The following is a 17,013-nucleotide window of genomic DNA, read 5'->3' on the forward strand; positions in this document are numbered from 1 at the left end:
GACAGAGAGAAATTGAGAGGGATAGGGGACATAGAGAGGGAGAGAGGGGTCAAGTGGTGGTACACTTAGTTAAGCGCATGTTACGATGCGCAAGGACCCAGGTTCAAGCCCCTGGTCCCCACATGCAGGGGGAATGCTTCACAAGAGGTGAAGCAGGGTTTCTCTCTGTCTTTTTCCCTCTCTATGTCCCCCTTCCTCTCAATTTCTGGCTATCTCTATCAAATAAAGATAATAATAAAATAAAATAGAGAAGAAAGAGAAAGATAGACTCCTGCAGCTCTGCTTTATCACTTGTGAAGCGTTCCCCCCCACACACACAGGTGGGGAGTGAGGAGCTCGAACCCAGATCCTTGTACTTATTACTATGTGCGCCATGCCATGCCTGCTGCCCCTACCCCACCCCGTCTTTCTCTCCTCTCTCTCTGTTTCTATCTAGAAAAGTCATCCCAGAGTGATAAAGCCTCATGATGAAAAAGAGAAGAAAAAAGAAGTAATTAACAGTTAAATGGAGGACTGAGGAGACAACTTAACGGTTCTGCAAAAAAAGTCTTTCATTCTGTGGTCCAGGAGATGGCTCAGTGGATAAAGAACTGGACTCTCAAGCATGAGGTTCTGAGTTCAATCCCTGGCAGCACATGTACCAGAGTGATGTCTGGCTCTTTCTCTCTCCTCCTATCTTTCTCATTAGTAAATAAATAAAAGAAAAAAAAAACTTTCATTCCTTAGGCACCTAAGGTCCTGTTGGTCTGTTTCATTTGGTTTAAATCCCTCCTGCTTAACACTATTCTATTTACATAACCACTTCATTCTATTTACATAACCACTGTTAACAAGTTCCACCCTCCCTCCAGGGCATTTGTGGTTCAATGATAGATTCTCGCCTAATCTGCCCCCTCTTTGTCACACTCTGATTTTCACCAGTCACTTTTCTCTCCACCCTCTCTATGTCACATCCTGTTTCCACCTTACCTGGCAAGTATATATAATGACAGCATTGTGAGTTTTATAGTACTGTACCTTGAGTTTAGCTTAGCTCGTCTTAGATTGTGCTGCGTCCTGCATGAATAAAGAGATACTGCCTACAGCTCAACTATGAGTCCCTGGTCATCTGTTACCCGCCTGTGAAGCCAGCCCGGCGAAAACAACATAGCCCGGCGAAAACAACATAGCCCGGCGAAAACAACATAACCTATCGAAAACAACATAGCCCGGAGAAAACAACAAGGTCCCAGATTCAGTCCCTAGAACCACCATAAACTGAGCAGTGCTCTGGTTTAAAAAAAAAAAAAGAGTTAAACAGAAGGTAGGAGAGACAGCTCACCAGGTAGAGTATGAGCCTTGCCCTGCACATGGCCCAGGTCCAAACTCTGCCAACCCACAGTAGTGCCATGGCCCTGGGGGAAGCTCCAATGCCGTGCCCCCCCCCCCCCAGCCCAGCGCCCTCTCTGGCTGGGCAAAAACGTCAGGCCCAGAGCAGTGTGTCTCTCACTGGTGAGGCGCTCTCTCACTCCACTAAAACAACAGTCAGACTTAGTCACATGACTGGGCCCTAATCCAACATGACATTCTGTGTTTTGAATTTCTATTTATTTATTTATTTATTATTGGACAGAGACAGAAATTGAGGGGGCTGGGTGAGGTGGAGAGAGACACCCGCAGCTCTGCTTCACCACTGGTGAAGCTTTCCCCCTGCGGGTGGGGAATGGAGGCTTGAACCCTGGTCTCCTCACACTGTAATGTGTGCACTTAACCAGGTGTGCCACTGCCTGGACCCCTAACATTCTGATAAGAGAGAGAATGGATGCCAGGGATGACCGTGCACAGAGGAAAGACCACAGAAGGACACACAGCCTTCCCCCTGCAGCTGAGGAGCCGGGGCCTCAAACCTGGATCCTTGAGCACGGTGATATGTGTGCCTAAGCCAGTCCGCCGCTTGTGTTCGCCCTTTATTTATTTTCATACATGCATCTTAAAAAAAATCTGCCTCAGGAGCTGGGAGCTAGCTCGCCCTGGACAATGCACGCTTGCATGGTCACACCTGACCAAGGACCCACGTTCGAGTCCTGGCACTAAGGGGAAACTCCATGGGCAGTGCAGCATCTCTGTCTCTCCAAGAGGAGGGAACTGGCTTCATTCTAGGAAGTCCCTGGAGTGTTTTTTGTTTTAAATATTTTATTTATTTTCCTTTTATATATTTATTTATTCCTTTTTGTTGTCTTTGGTGTTTTATTGTTTCAGTTATTATTGTCGTTGTTATTGATGTCATTGTTGGATAGGACAGAGAGAAATGGAGAGAGGAGGGGAAGACAGAGAGGGGGAGAGAAAGACAGACACCTATAGACCTGCTTCACCACCTGTGAAGCGACTCCCCTGCAGGTGGGGAGCCGGAGGCTCCAACCAGGATCCTTACGCCAGTCCTTGGGCTTTGCGCCACCTGCACTTAACCCGCTGCACTACCGCCAGACTCCCATTTATTTTCCTTTTTTGTTACCCTTGTTGTTTTTATCATTGTTGTGGTTATTATTGTTGTTGTTATCATTGTTGGATAGGACAGACAGAAATGGAGAGAGGAGGGGAAGACAGAGAGGGGAAAAGAAAGACAGACACCTGCAGACCTGCTTCACCGCCTGTGAAGCACACTCCCCTGCAGGAGGGGAGCCGGGGAATTGGAGAGTTTTGAACAGACGGTGGAGAGAGAGCTAACAGAGCCGTAGTAGAAAGCCACCGAGGGGCACAAGCAGTGCCAGGAAGCCACAGAGGCGGAGCAGAGGGGCCAGCAGGAGGAGGGGATGTAGAGGGAGGCAAAGAGTGGTGAAACCACCAGATTTTAAACAAAACTTGCAACAACGGTGTCATCAGGAAGTCCTGAGAAACTATAACTTTAAATAAAATGGTATTTTATTATTTTTTAAAGATTTTTTTAAAAAAATAATTATCTTTATTTCTTGGATAGAAACAGCCAGAAATCGAGAGGAATGGGGAAAGAGAGAGGGAGAGAGACAGAGAGACACCTGCAGCCCTGCTTCACTACTCGAAAAACTTTCTCCCAGGTAGGGGCTGGGGGCTCAAAACTATGCACGCCACCACCTAGCCCCTCAACAAAATTCTAAATGAGGGTCCCCAAACATGTCTAATAGTCAACAATCAGGGGGCCAGGTGGCGGTCCACTTGGTTAAGCACACACATTACAGTGCGCAAGGATCCAGGTTCAAGCCCCTGGTCCCCACCTGCAGGGGGAAAGCTTCACAAGTGGTGAAGCAGGGCTGCAGGTGTCTTCTCTGTCTCTCTCCCTCTCTATCTTCCCCTCTCAGTTTCTCTCTGGCTCTGTACAATAATAAATAAATAAAACACTAAAAAAAAACATTTAAAAAAATAGTCAACAATCACTCATATTCACAAATCCGTTTATTCACTTCCCAACCAGCTTGTTCCAGTTCAGGACCTCATGTGACCACAGTCTATCCCAGCAAGCCCAACCCAACAAACCTGGACATGATACCTTCCCACCTCAAGACAGAGACACGTCTGTGACCCTCAAGCCATGTCGTCAGGATGTGGGAGGAAACCAAGGTCCCCGGCAGAAAACCCACCAGACCTGGGAGAAACATGCAGACCCCACACAAGGGCCCCAACAGAGCACCAACTGATTTTGTTCGCATCAGTGTCGGAGTCAAACAATGCTGCAGAAAACAAAGTTACTGGAGGGCCTGGTGCGCTGCTGGCAGGGGAGCCAAGTAAACCAGGTCTGACAGGTTAGGGCGGCTGAGTGGTGATGCACCTGCTTAAGCGCTCACATTACAGTGCTCAAGGACCTGGGTTCAAGCCCCTGGTCCCTACCTGCAGGGGGAAAGCTTCATGAGTGGTGAAGTAGGTCTGCAGGTGTCTCTCTCTCTCTCGCTGTATTTTTCCCTCTCTATCTCCCCTGCCCCTCTCAATTTCTCTCTGTGGCTATCCAATAATAAATAAATACGATAAAAAGTTTTTTTAAAAAAAAATCATATAATCAAGTGAGGCTTCCCTTCGCTCTGCCTGCCAAATACCTCTTTTCCCTTTAGACCACAGATCAAAATGCCCCTCAGTGGAGAAGAAGCCCCATCTTCCCCCAGGGGCAGCCAGAGTCAAGAGCTGTCTAGTGCTCCATCCAAGCACAAACCCCCCACCCCCTTCCGAGTTCCCGGGACTTTGTGCCAGCGGGTTATGAGCTCCTTGACAGCAGCAGTGGCAGCTTGGGCAGCTGTTTCTCCAGGGATGGATGCCACAGACCAGGCACAACCTGGAGGGTTGGGAAAGGGGCAGTCACTCTGAGTGAGCAGGCCAGGGACGGGCGGACTTGTTGCCAGAAAGAGGAAGGGGGACACTGGAGGAGAAGAGGACACAGGGGAGAAGCCCCTCTCCTCACCAGAAGGGCAGAGGCAGGAGCTGATGGGTTTCTCTTCCTGAAGATGTCTTTCTTGCCATGCACAGTGCTCTGGGAGCTGGGGGCTTGAACCTGGGTCCTTGCATATGGCCAAGCGTGCATCCTCTCTCCAAGTCCTTAAATATTGATTTATATCTTTGTTACAAGGGCTTCATTACTCCAGGTTAACTTTTTCAGAAATAAAGAGAGAAAGAGAAGTAAAGACACCACAAACAGAGCTTCTTCCAATGCATGGGAGGCCAGGCTCAAAACTGTCACAGCAATGGCAATGCAGGGTGCTATCCAGGGGAGCTATCTCGCTGGCCCGGGTCACTTACTGTTAGGAGAGAGATGTACCGAATGGTGATGCCAGCTTTTGAAGCTGGGGTGACTAGGACCTCAGGTTTGCAAGTCCTATGTTCAAAGACTGCACTATCTCCCTGTGAGCTGCAAACTTTTTCTTACTTTTGCTTTTTTAATTTTTAAATATTTTTTAAAATTTTTCTTTATTTATTGGATAGAGAGAGTCAGACATTGAGAGGGTAGGGGAGACAGAGAGGGAGAGAGGTACCTGCAGCACTGCTTCACCAATTGTAGAGCTTTCCCCCTGCAGGTGGGGACTGGGGGCTCGAACCCCAGGTCCTTGAGCACTGTAACATGTGTGCTCAACCAGGTGCGCCACCACCTGGCCCATTCTTACTCTTTTTCTAAGACTTTTAAACTTTTCTTTTTTTTAATTTGATAGGACAGGGAGAAAGTGACAGGGAAGGGGAAGAGAGGGAAGGGGAAGAGAGGGAAAGCGAATATTTGCAGCACTGCCTCACTGCTGCTGAAGCTATCCCACTGCCTCAGCCTGGCCCTCAACTGTAAACTTTTTTTTTTTTAACAACAAAAAAAGAAAATGTACCTTATCAAGTTCCCCAGACAGGGGGATTGGATTTCAGAGAAAGGCCAGCAGATGTCACTCACCCAGGGTCTGGCTGGGGGTTCCGGGTCTGGCCCTGTGGTGGCCTCCTGCTTGTGCCTTGGCTCCTGGAGCAGGGCAGTGTCCCTGGGGGTCAGTGCTGGGGAGAAAGAGGAGGACAGTGTCCCTGGGTCAGTGCTGGGGAGAAAGAGGAGGAGGACAGTGTCCCTGGGGGTCAGTGCTGGGGAGAGAGACGAGGAGGAGGACAGTGTCCCTGGGGGTCAGTGCTGGGGAGAGAGAGGAGGAGGAGGACAGTGTCCCTGGGGGTCAGTGCTGGGGAGAGAGAGGAGGACAGTGTCCCTGGGGGTCAGTGCTGGGGAGAGAGACGAGGAGGACAGTGTCCCTGGGGGTCAGTGCTGGGGAGAGAGAAGAGGAGGAGGACAGTGTCCCTGGGGGTCAGTGCAGGGGAGAGAGAGGAGGACAGTGTCCCTGGGGGTCAGTGCTGGGGAGAGAGAGGAGCACAGTGTCCCTGGGGGTCAGTGCTGGGGAGACAGAGGAGGACAGTGTCCCTGGGGGTCAGTGCTGGGGAGAGAGAGGAGGACAGTGTCCCTGGGGGTCAGTGCTGGGGAGAGAGAGGAGGACAGTGTCCCTGGGGGTCAGTGCTGGGGAGAGAGGAGGAGGACAGTGTCCCTGGGGGTCAGTGCAGGGGAGAGAGAGGAGGACAGTGTCCCTGGGGGTCAGTGCTGGGGAGAGAGAGGAGGAGGAGGACAGTGTCCCTGGGGGTCAGTGCTGGGGAGACAGAGGAGGAGGACAGTGTCCCTGGGGGTCAGTGCTGGGGAGAGAGAGGAGGACAGTGTCCCTGGGGGTCAGTGCAGGGGAGAGAGAGGAGGACAGTGTCCCTGGGGGTCAGTGCAGGGGAGAGAGAGGAGGACAGTGTCCCTGGGGGTCAGTGCTGGGGAGACAGAGGAGGAGGAGGAGGACAGTGTCCCTGGGGGTCAGTGCAGGGGAGAGAGAGGAGGAGGAGGACAGTGTCCCTGGGGGTCAGTGCTGGGGAGAGAGAGGAGGAGGAGGACAGTGTCCTTGGGGGTCAGTGCTGGGGAGAGAGAGGAGGAGGAGGACAGTGTCCCTGGGGGTCAGTGCTGGGGAGAGAGAGGAGGACAGTGTCCCTGGGGGTCAGTGCTGGGGAGACAGAGGAGGAGGAGGACAGTGTCCCTGGGGGTCAGTGCTGGGGAGACAGAGGAGGACAGTGTCCCTGGGGGTCAGTGCTGGGGAGACAGAGGAGGAGGAGGACAGTGTCCCTGGGGTCAGTGCTGGGGAGAGAGAGGAGGACAGTGTCCCTGGGGGTCAGTGCTGGGGAGAGAGAGGACAGTGTCCCTGGGGTCAGTGCTGGGGAGAGAGAGGAGGACAGTGTCCCTGGGGGTCAGTGCTGGGGAGAGATAGGAGGACAGTGTCCCTGGGGGTCAGTGCTGGGGAGAGAGAGGAGGACAGTGTCCCTGGGGGTCAGTGGTGGGGAGAGAGAGGAGGAGGAGGACAGTGTCCCTGGGGGTCAGTGGTGGGGAGAGAGAGGAGCAGGAGGACAGTGTCCCTGGGGGTCAGTGCTGGGGAGACAGAGGAGGAGGAGGACAGTGTCCCTGGGGTCAGTGCTGGGGAGAGAGAGGAGGACAGTGTCCCTGGGGGTCAGTGCTGGGGAGACAGAGGAGGAGGACAGTGTCCCTGGGGGTCAGTGCTGGGGAGAGAGAGGAGGACAGTGTCCCTGGGGGTCAGTGCTGGGGAGACAGAGGAGGACAGTGTCCCTGGGGGTCAGTGCTGGGGAGAGAGAGGAGGAGGAGGACAGTGTCCTTGGGGGTCAGTGCTGGGGAGACAGAGGAGGAGGAGGACAGTGTCCCTGGGGTCAGTGCTGGGGAGAGAGAGGAGGACAGTGTCCCTGGGGGTCAGTGCTGGGGAGAGAGAGGAGGACAGTGTCCCTGGGGTCAGTGCTGGGGAGAGAGAGGAGGACAGTGTCCCTGGGGGTCAGTGCTGGGGAGAGAGAGGAGGACAGTGTCCCTGGGGGTCAGTGCTGGGGAGAGAGAGGAGGAGGAGGACAGTGTCCCTGGGGGTCAGTGCAGGGGAGAGAGAGGAGGAGGAGGACAGTGTCCCTGGGGGTCAGTGCAGGGGAGAGAGAGGAGGAGGAGGACAGTTTCCCTGGGGGTCAGTGCAGGGGAGAGAGAGGAGGACAGTGTCCCTGGGGGTCAGTGCTGGGGAGAGAGAGGAGGAGGACAGTGTCCCTGGGGGTCCGTGCTGGGGAGACAGAGGAGGAGGAGGACAGTGTCCCTGGGGGTCAGTGCTGGGACAGAGGAGGACAGTGTCCCTGGGGGTCAGTGCTGGGACAGAGGAGGACAGTGTCCCTGGGGGTCAGTGCTGGGGAGACAGAGGAGGAGGAGGACAGTGTCCCTGGGGGTCAGTGCTGGGGAGACAGAGGAGGAGGAGGACAGTGTCCCTGGGGGTCAGTGCTGGGGAGAAAGAGGAGGAGGAGCACAGTGTACCTGGGGGTCAGTGCTGGGGAGAGAGAGGAGCACAGTGTCCCTGGGAGTCAGTGCTGGGGAGAAAGAGGAGGACAGTGTCCTTGGGGGTCAGTGCTGGGGAGAAAGAGGAGGAGGACAGTGTCCCTGGGGGTCAGTGCTGGGGAGAAAGAGGAGGAGGACAGTGTCCCTGGGGGTCAGTGCTGGGGAGAAAGAGGAGGAGGAGCACAGTGTCCCTGGGGGTCAGTGCTGGGGAGAGAGAGGAGGACAGTGTCCTTGGGGGTCAGTGCTGGGGAGAATCAGGAGGACAGTGTCCCTGGGGGTCAGTGCTGGGGAGAAAGAGGAGGAGGAGCACAGTGTCCCTGGGGGTCAGTGCTGGGGAGAGAGAGGAGGACAGTGTCCTTGGGGGTCAGTGCTGGGGAGAATCAGGAGCACAGTGTCCCTGGGTGTCAGTGCTGGGGAGAAAGAGGAGGACAGTGTCCTTGGGGGTCAGTGCTGGGGAGAAAGAGGAGGAGGACAGTGTCCCTGGGGGTCAGTGCTGGGGAGAAAGAGGAGGAGGAGCACAGTGTCCCTGGGGGTCAGTGCTGGGGAGAGAGAGGAGCACAGTGTCCCTGGGAGTCAGTGCTGGGGAGAAAGAGGAGGACAGTGTCCTTGGGGGTCAGTGCTGGGGAGAAAGAGGAGGAGGACAGTGTCCCTGGGGGTCAGTGCTGGGGAGAAAGAGGAGGAGGACAGTGTCCCTGGGGGTCAGTGCTGGGGAGACAGAGGAGGAGGAGGACAGTGTCCCTGGGTGTCAGTGCAGGGGAGAGAGAGGAGGAGGAGGACAGTGTCCCTGGGGGTCAGTGCTGGGGAGAAAGAGGAGGACAGTGTCCCTGGGTGTCAGTGCTGGGGAGAGAGAGGAGGAGGAGGACAGTGTCCCTGGGGGTCAGTGCTGGGGAGACAGAGGAGGAGGAGGACAGTGTCCCTGGGTGTCAGTGCAGGGGAGAGAGAGGAGGAGGAGGACAGTGTCCCTGGGGGTCAGTGCTGGGGAGAAAGAGGAGGACAGTGTCCCTGGGTGTCAGTGCTGGGGAGAGAGAGGAGGAGGAGGACAGTGTCCCTGGGGGTCAGTGCTGGGGAGAGAGAGGAGGAGGAGGACAGTGTCCCTGGGGGTCAGTGCTGGGGAGAGAGAGGAGGAGGAGGACAGTGTCCCTGGGGGTCAGTGCTGGGGAGAGAGAGGAGGACAGTGTCCCTGGGGGTCAGTGCTGGGGAGAGAGAGGAGGAGGAGGACAGTGTCCCTGGGGGTCAGTGCTGGGGAGAGAGAGGAGACCCAGCGACCCTGCATGACGGGCGGCAGACCCTGCAGTGACCGCTGCAGCAGAGGCCCGGGGCTGGCGGCGTCAAGCACCAGGGAGAAGAGGGGAGGCCGGGCCGCATGGACTGGGGCTCAGGGGGGCTGCGGGACTGTGGGTCCGAGGTCCCCGCCCCAGGCCTGGCAGTGCTGGGGCCGCCCAGCCCTCCTCCTGCAGGTTACATTCCCTCACCCGCAATGGGGCAAAGGGGCCGGGTACCAGCTGTCAGTGTTGTCCCTCACCCCAGGCCTCTGTCCCAGTCCCCTCCTCCCTCACCTCTGACCTCTGACCCCCAACCCCCCCCTCCAAACCCGCACCCCAGGCAGAGCAGCTTGCGGTCAGCCCGGCGGGCCCCGCCCCTCACCTCCGCCCTCGGGTCCCCCCGGCGTGGCCTGCAGCTCCGTTTGGGGGGCAGTTAATTGCGGCGGGGACCTCGGGCCCCGCACGCCGCCCGGGCGCTTCATGTTGCCGCCCAGCTGCCCCAGTTTACCGCCCACCCCGACCCGGGCGTTCCGGGAGGCCGGCCTCGCCGGAAGTGGGCGGGGCATCTGCGCGGAGCCACCTGGGAAATGTAGTCCTGGGGAGCGGCGCCGCGGAGTGTGGGCGGGTACACATGCTGGGTGTTTGGCCGGGCCGAGGGGCGCTGCTCCTCCCGGACCCTGTGTTCGGCTGGGCGGCAGCCTCACCCGCTAGGGCCCGCCTGGAAGTGCAAGCCTCTGGGCTACAGAGCCGAACCCTAAGGGTTTCTGGGAGTCGCCCTGAGATTGGGGTGCTAGCAGGGGGGCTGGCCTCCAGGGAGAGGCGGGCGTGAGGGGCGGGGCTTGAGTGACGCAAAGAGCGGGACAAGTGGCTAGGGGCGGGGCAAATGATGGAAAGGGGCGGGGCCTAGTGCAGAGGGAGTGGCAGGGGTAATGAAAGGTGATGGGAGGGGCCGCAGGTGACGGAAGGAGGGGTGAGGGGCGGTTTCTATGGAGGGGGCAGGGCCAGCGGTGATGGATAGGTGCAGGGCAGGGTCTAGCACTGCAAAAACGGTATCATCTGTTTTCCATCTACACCATGCCTCAGCCTCGCGTGAGCTTAATGTGCAGCTTGGCGATACGAGAATCGGGCATGAAGCCCAGCAAGCCTATCTTGGCGTTACTCTCGATCGCACTCTGTCATTTCACAAACATCTCATAAACACCGCAGCAAAGGTGGGCGCGAGGAATCACATCATTGCAAGACTGGCCACCTCCTCATGGGGCGGGAGCGCTTCCACAGTACAATCATCATCTCTGGCATTATGCTATTCCACTGCAGAATACTGTGCCCCATGTCCACTTGGTCGATTCCAAATTATATTCCTCCATGAGGATAATTTCTGGAACCATCCGTTCCACCCCGGTTCCATGGCTGCCAGTTCTTAGCAACATCGCCCCGCCAGATATTCGTCGGGATGCGGCATCATCTAAGTTCATTTCCCACGTCTACGCTCGACCGGACCTGCCAATATACGCGGATATCTTCACCCACCCTGTCCAATGCTTGACATCTCGTCACCCAATCTGGTCCCCTACGCCTACACTGAACTTCTCTGTTCCAGACTCTTGGAAACAGAGTTGGCAGTCAGCTGAGATAAAGAACAAACACCTCATCACAGATCCCTGCAAGCGTCAACCCGGCTTTGACCTAGCACGTTATGATCGGGCCCTCCTCCATCGCTATCGAACAGGCCATGGCCGGTGCGCCGCTATGTTCCATCGCTGGGGGGCCAGAGATGACCCGAACTGCCCCTGCGGCTCCAGACAGACTATGACCCACATAGTCAACGACTGCCACCTCTCCAGATTCAAAGGAGGTCTTGAAACTTTACATCAGGCTCAACCTGACACTGTTGACTGGCTAAGGAAGAAGGGCAAACGCTAGAAGAAGAAGGGCAGGGTCTGTGAAGGGGGCGGGGCCACTGGTGGTGAATAGGTGAAGGGAGGGGCCTATGGCAAGGGGCGGGGCCGCAGGTGATGGACAGGCCTGGGGAAGCAGGCTGCAGGTCCCTGGTTCACTGTCGGGTTTTGGGGATGCCGGGAAACCCTGTGCATCCACAGTTTGAGCACAGCCACCTCGTGTCAGGGGCACCCTTGCCTGACCGCCCCTCTTCCCTGGTCCAGGAAGCTCTGGCATGGTAATGCCATGGAGAACACCAACAGACTTCATGCATGATGGAGCGGTGCCTTGGTGGCTTTCCTCTCTCTCTCTCTCTCTCTCTCTCTCAATAGAAACATTCACGCACGGGGCCAGGGGCCTGGGACGTAGTGCAGTGGATAAAGCGCTGGATTTTCGAGCATGAGGTCCCAGTTTCTGTCCCCAGTGTTGCCTATGCCAGAGTGATGCTCTAGTTAATCTGTTCTCTCGGCCTCTTTTTCTATTTTTATTTTTTGTTTATTTCTTTTTTTTTAATTTTATTATCATCTTTATTTATTGATTTATTGGATAGAGACATCCAGAAATCGAGAGGGAATGGGGAGATAGAGAGGGAGAGATACAGAGGGACGCCTGCAGCCCTGCTTCACCACTTGTGAAGCTTTCCCCCTGCAGGTGGGGACTGGGGGCTTGAAACCAGGTCCTTGTGCACTGTAACATGTGTGCTCAACCAGGTGCGCCACCACCCAGCCCCCTTGTTTATTTCTTTATTCTATTTGATAGGACTGAGAGAAATTGAGAGGGAGGGGGAGATGAAGAGGGAGTCAGAGAAACACCTGCAGGACTGCTTTACCGCAAATGAAGCTTCTCCCCTGCAGGTGGGGGCCCAGGGGCTTGGACTGGGGTCTTCACGCATTGTAACATGTGCGCACAACCAGGTGCACCACCACCTCTGTCTTTCATAGATAAATAGATTTTTTTTTTTTTAGGAGGACCGGGCAATGGTGCATCTGGTTAAGCGCACATAGTACAAAGCTCAAGGCTCCTTAAGGATCCGAGTTCGGAGACCCAGCTCCCCATCTGCAGGGGGGTGGGCACTTCATGCTGCGAGCACCGAGTCCCAGCGATAACCCTGGAGGCAAAAAAAAAAAGTTGTTTTTTTTTTTTTATGAAACCCAAGAAGGTAACTCAATTATATCACACATAATATGAAGCCATGCTGTTATTCCTCGGTGCTCCCTATAGTAAAATAAAGTTATCGATCATAACGTTCTGGTTCTGACACAGTGTGGCCTCAGCAGACTCTATAAGAGGGAGGGACTTGGGGAGGGGGGCTTGGGAGGCACATCCAACTTCTAAGCATGAGGTACCAAGTTCGATTTCCAGCATCATACATACCAGAGTAGTGCTGTAGTTCTCTCCCTCCCTCTCCCCCTCATTACTTTTATATATATATATATATATATATATATATATATATATATATATATATAAAAGGGAGTTGGGCAGTAGCGCAGCGGGTTAGGCACACGTGGCGCAAAGTGCAAGGACCACTGTAAGGATTCCTTTTGGAACCCCCGGCTCCCCACCTGCAGGGGAGTCGCTTCCCAGGTGGTGAAGCAGGTCTGCAGGTGTCTATCCTTCTCTCCCCGTCTCTGTCTTCCCCTCCTCTCTCCATTTCTCTCTGTCTTATCCAACAACAATGACATCAATAATAACAATAATAACTATAACAATAAAACAACAAGGGCAACAAAAATAAATACATATTTTAAAAAGAAAAAAAAAAGGAGACACCGCAGCACCTGTTGTGCATGGCGGTCCCATGAGGAAGTAGGGGACTCAAGCCTGGGTCTTCCTACATGGTAAAGTATTAAATAGCTCCTGGCTCCTGTATGGTACTTATTAAAATAATCAAACCAAGTTTAAGTCACTTTAAGACTTGGGGGGGGTGATAGGGCATCACACACGCACAATTCCACTGCTTTCTGACCAACTCATCTACTCTTTATCAGATAAAGAAAGAGAAAGACACACAGAGAAAAGAGATATCTGTGGTCTGGGAGGTGGCACAGTCTATGAAGCTTTAGCCTCTCAAGCATGAGGTCTTGAATTCAATCCCCAGCAGCACATGTACCAGAGTGATGTCCTTGCTCTCTCTCTCTCTCTTCCTCATTAACAAATACATAAAATCTTTAAATAAAAGAAAATAGATACTATAGAAGAGTTTCACCATCCATGGAGCTTCTCCCAGTCTGGTGCTCCCAAGTTGAACTGGGATTCAAGCTTAGGTCCTTGTCCATGGTAACTCATGTTGCTTCTGTGAGTCAGCCATTGCCTGGCCTCTGAAAGACTTCCTTTTGAGGGGCCAGGCGGTGGTGCACTTGGTTAAGTGCTCACATTACAATGCGCAAGGACCCAAGTTCAAGCCCCCGGTCCCCACCTACAGGGGGAAAGCTTCATAAGTGGTGAAGCAGGGCTGCAGGTGTCTCTCTTTCTCCCCCTCTCCTCTCCATTTCTCTCTGTCTCTATCCAATAATAAATAAATATCTTTGAAAAAATTTTTTAAAAGACCTCCTTTTGAGTAACTAGAATGACACAGGCTAAGGAGGAAGCTTAATTACTGACCAGCAACAAAGACGAAACAGGTAGTAAATGCAGCCTGTCCTTTCTCACTCTGGAATTGGCCTGGTGTCCTAAGTTATATATAAACTTCTCTAGTCAATATAACCCCATGCTTCTCCTAGGCTTGACTAACACCCTGGCCTGGGATCTTGGCCTGATTCAGGTGATAGCCTGGTCTAAGCTAAATAAACAAAACTGATGTGTAGTGTGTGCTGTTAAGGACTTCCATCATGCCTGAGTTCTAGTGACGTCACCAAGCGGAGAACTTCACAGAGATGAAAATCATTATACGGTGCATCTATCAGACAGGTGTTGACCATAAATACATCCTCCAACTTGTTCCCAAACTACTGTTTTTGTTTCCAGGATAGCTCATGAGTTATAGAGAATGCTGCATACGTATAAACACATATACTACATACGTAAACAGAGGGTTCCTGCTTATAATGGTTGAACTTTTCAGTTTCATGGTTGTGAGAAGGTGATATTCATCCAGGAGAAACCACAAGAGGTTTCTCTCTGGTGATTATGGGCAGTAGCAGCAAACTATAACTCTGAGTTAGCATTTTCTTTCATTTTTATTATTATTGCTTTTTCTTTATTGGGGAGAATAATGGTTTACAATCAACAGTCAAATACAGTAGTTTGTACATGTGTTAACATTTATCAATTTTCCACATAACATTTCAACCCCCTCTAGGTCCTCCTCTGCCATCATGTTCCAGGGACTAGACCCTCCCTCTGACCCCAGAGTCTTTCACCTTGGTGCAATACACCAAACCCTTGGCATTTTCTTTTTTTCTTTCATTTATTTTTAACAAAGCACTGAGCAGCTCTGGCTTTTGGTGGGGCCAGGGATTGAACCTGAGCCTCAGGCATGAAAATAATTTTTCATCACCTGCTAGGTCCCAGACACTGCATCAGCATTTGCAACATATACTTTATATTTATTGGGACATAGCCCTACTGTAAACCAAGGGTCTGTATCTATACACATACACAGAGTTTAAGAAACAAATTAAAATTTTTCTGAAAATACAACAGTCAGCTGCTTCAAGCCAACATGAACCTGCCCAAACACACCACTGAATCAGGGATGTTGTTGGGCAGTTCGCCAGCTTACCCCTGCTTAATGCTGAGGTTTATTTACATAACCACTGTTACATAAGAACTGCCCTGCCTGCAGGGCATTGGTTTAATCCCCACAGGTTCATACTCTTTTTGCTCCGCCCCCTCTCCTAGTCACACCCTGTTTTCCACCAGTCTCTTTTCGCTGCACCCTCTCTACGTCACATCCTGTTTCCACCCTACTTGGTGAGTATAAATACAGCTGCTCTTCTGATTAAACACACTTGGAATTGCGTTATTGCACGTTATGATTGGGCCCTCCTCAATCGCTATCGAACAGGCCATGGCCGGTGCGCCGCTATGTTCCATCGCTGGGGAGCCAGAGACGACCTGAACTGCCCCTGCGGCTCCAGACAGACTATGACCCACACAGTCAACGACTGCCACCTCTCCAGATTCAAAAGAGGTCTCAAAACTTTACATCAGGCTCAACCTGATGCTGTTGACTGGCTACGGAAGAAGGGCAAACGCTAGAAGAAGAAGAATTGCCTTCCAGCTCCTAGAGCCCCAGAGTCTCTCTCCTGCAACTCTAGCCCAGCACGAGTTCCTGATCCCTCTCCCACGCAGCAGCCTAGGTTGGCTCCAGTTGAATTCTCTCCAACCCAGAGAGCACTTGCTTGGGAAGAAGCACCCTCAGGCTATCCCGGCAGGATGTGACTTCCTGTGAACTGTCATCACATGTGACTCAGTTCCCTGGGGCTCTTCCATTTGCTAGAGATCAAAAAACCCCTTCCAAATGCAGAACACCCAGCATCCTCAGGCTGGCAAGTAAAGCACTTTCTAAAGACAGTGATGCTTTCCCCAAGCCACATGGTTCAGGGAGAGACATTTTGTCCCTGTTGAAGACAGCCTAATGATAGGGGGAGAGAAACTCCAACATGAGAAGGCAAAGGCAACAGCAAAGAGTATGCCAAGGCCTTCCTGTGAATTAGGTTAAGACCAATTCAATGCCATTTGGTCTCAGTCAGGACTTTATAGACTTACAGTCACCTACCAAGAAAATTATGAGAAAGGCAATAAGCTGTGCAAAGGGACACACTGAATATATAATGTCTGCTGTGTATCGCTACTCAGTCCAGTTCAAAATTCTGTTCCAAATAAAAAGAATAAATAAATAAGGAATAAAAATACTACAGATTCCAAAAAAAAAAAAAACGTCGATAAGTGTTTGGGGTCTTTTACCTCTTCCCTGATATCTTGTCTTATAATAACCTCTACTTGATCTTACTATCATAATTTTTATTATTTTAATTATTTATTTTGCAGAGACAGCCAGAAATTGAGAGGGAAGGGGGAGATAGAGAAGAATAGAGACAGGGGGGTGAATGGTGGCCCACCCAGTTAAGTGCACATATCAACAAGTGCAAGGACCCAGGTTTGAGCCCCTGCTCCCCACCTGCAGGGGGGACACTTCACAAGCTGTGAAGCAGGTCTGCACATGTCTGTTTTTCTCTCCCTCTCTTTATCTCCCCGTCATCTTTCAATTTCTCTCTGCCCTAATAAAAATTGGGGGGGGGGCAAAATGTCTGCCAGAAGCAGTGGATTTGTAGTGTTGGCACCAAGCCGCAGTGATAACCCTGGTGACAATAAGAAAAAGAGAGAGAGAGAGAACTGCAGACCAGATTCACCATTCATGAAGCTTTCCTACTTCAAGTGGGGACTGGGGGTTTGAACCAGAGTCCTTGTGCATGGTGATATGTATGATCAACCAGGTGCACCACTACCCAGCCCCTAGAATTGTATTTTTTTTTTCTTAGACCAGCATAAGATGTAATATTGGTCAGCTAAACACGTGACTGCACACAAAGTCCAGGTTCAAGCCCTCTGCTGCACACTTACAAGGGGGAAGTTTCCCAAGCAGTGAAGTAGTGATGCACGTGTCTCTTTCTCCTCCACCTCTCCCGCCCCTCTGAATTACTCTCTGCTCTATCAACAAAAGAAAGGGGGGAAAGTAAATAAAATAGACAGAGGGGAGTCGGTCGGTAGCACAGCGGGTTAAGCGCACGTGGACCAAGCACAGGGACCAGCATAAGGATCCTGGTTCAAACCCCCGGCTTCCCACCTTCCAGGGAGTCACTTCACAAGGGGTGAAGCAGGTCTGCAGGTGTCTATCTTTCTCTCCCCCTCTCTGTCCTATCCAACAACAACAATAACTACAACAATAAAACAACGAGGGCAACAAAAGGGAATAAATAAATACTAAAAAAAAATCTTTTAAATATAAAATATCCACTGAAAGCA

The 17,013-nt window shown here is 52.4% G+C and overlaps 2 protein-coding genes across 4 annotated transcripts in view; both read right to left on the bottom strand.

Annotated features, from left to right (window-relative positions):
• Nucleotides 1-17,013, bottom strand: part of LOC103123650 (zinc finger protein 420) — a 98,712-nt gene that overhangs the window by 42,021 nt on the left and 39,678 nt on the right. The window lies entirely within an intron of this gene.
• Nucleotides 3,993-9,752, bottom strand: LOC132533840 (uncharacterized). 3 transcript variants are annotated; one of them, XR_009545586.1, is made up of 3 exons: nucleotides 9,686-9,752; nucleotides 5,366-5,460; nucleotides 3,993-4,533 (listed from the first exon to the last, which is right to left on the bottom strand). XR_009545586.1 is itself a non-coding variant. In XM_060176398.1 (3 exons), exons 1-3 carry the CDS (start codon nucleotides 9,585-9,587, stop codon nucleotides 4,119-4,121), a joined length of 672 nt encoding a protein of 223 aa, XP_060032381.1. In that variant the 5' UTR covers nucleotides 9,588-9,604; the 3' UTR covers nucleotides 3,993-4,118. The 3 variants fall into 3 exon arrangements, 1 of the variants encoding a protein (XP_060032381.1); XR_009545583.1 differs by lacking the exon at nucleotides 9,686-9,752 and adding an exon at nucleotides 9,488-9,604; XM_060176398.1 differs by lacking the exon at nucleotides 9,686-9,752 and adding an exon at nucleotides 9,488-9,604 and having other exon boundaries at nucleotides 5,304-5,460.

This window comes from Erinaceus europaeus, chromosome 2 (genome assembly GCF_950295315.1).
Source record: "Erinaceus europaeus chromosome 2, mEriEur2.1, whole genome shotgun sequence".
Lineage (NCBI taxonomy): Eukaryota > Metazoa > Chordata > Mammalia > Eulipotyphla > Erinaceidae > Erinaceus > Erinaceus europaeus.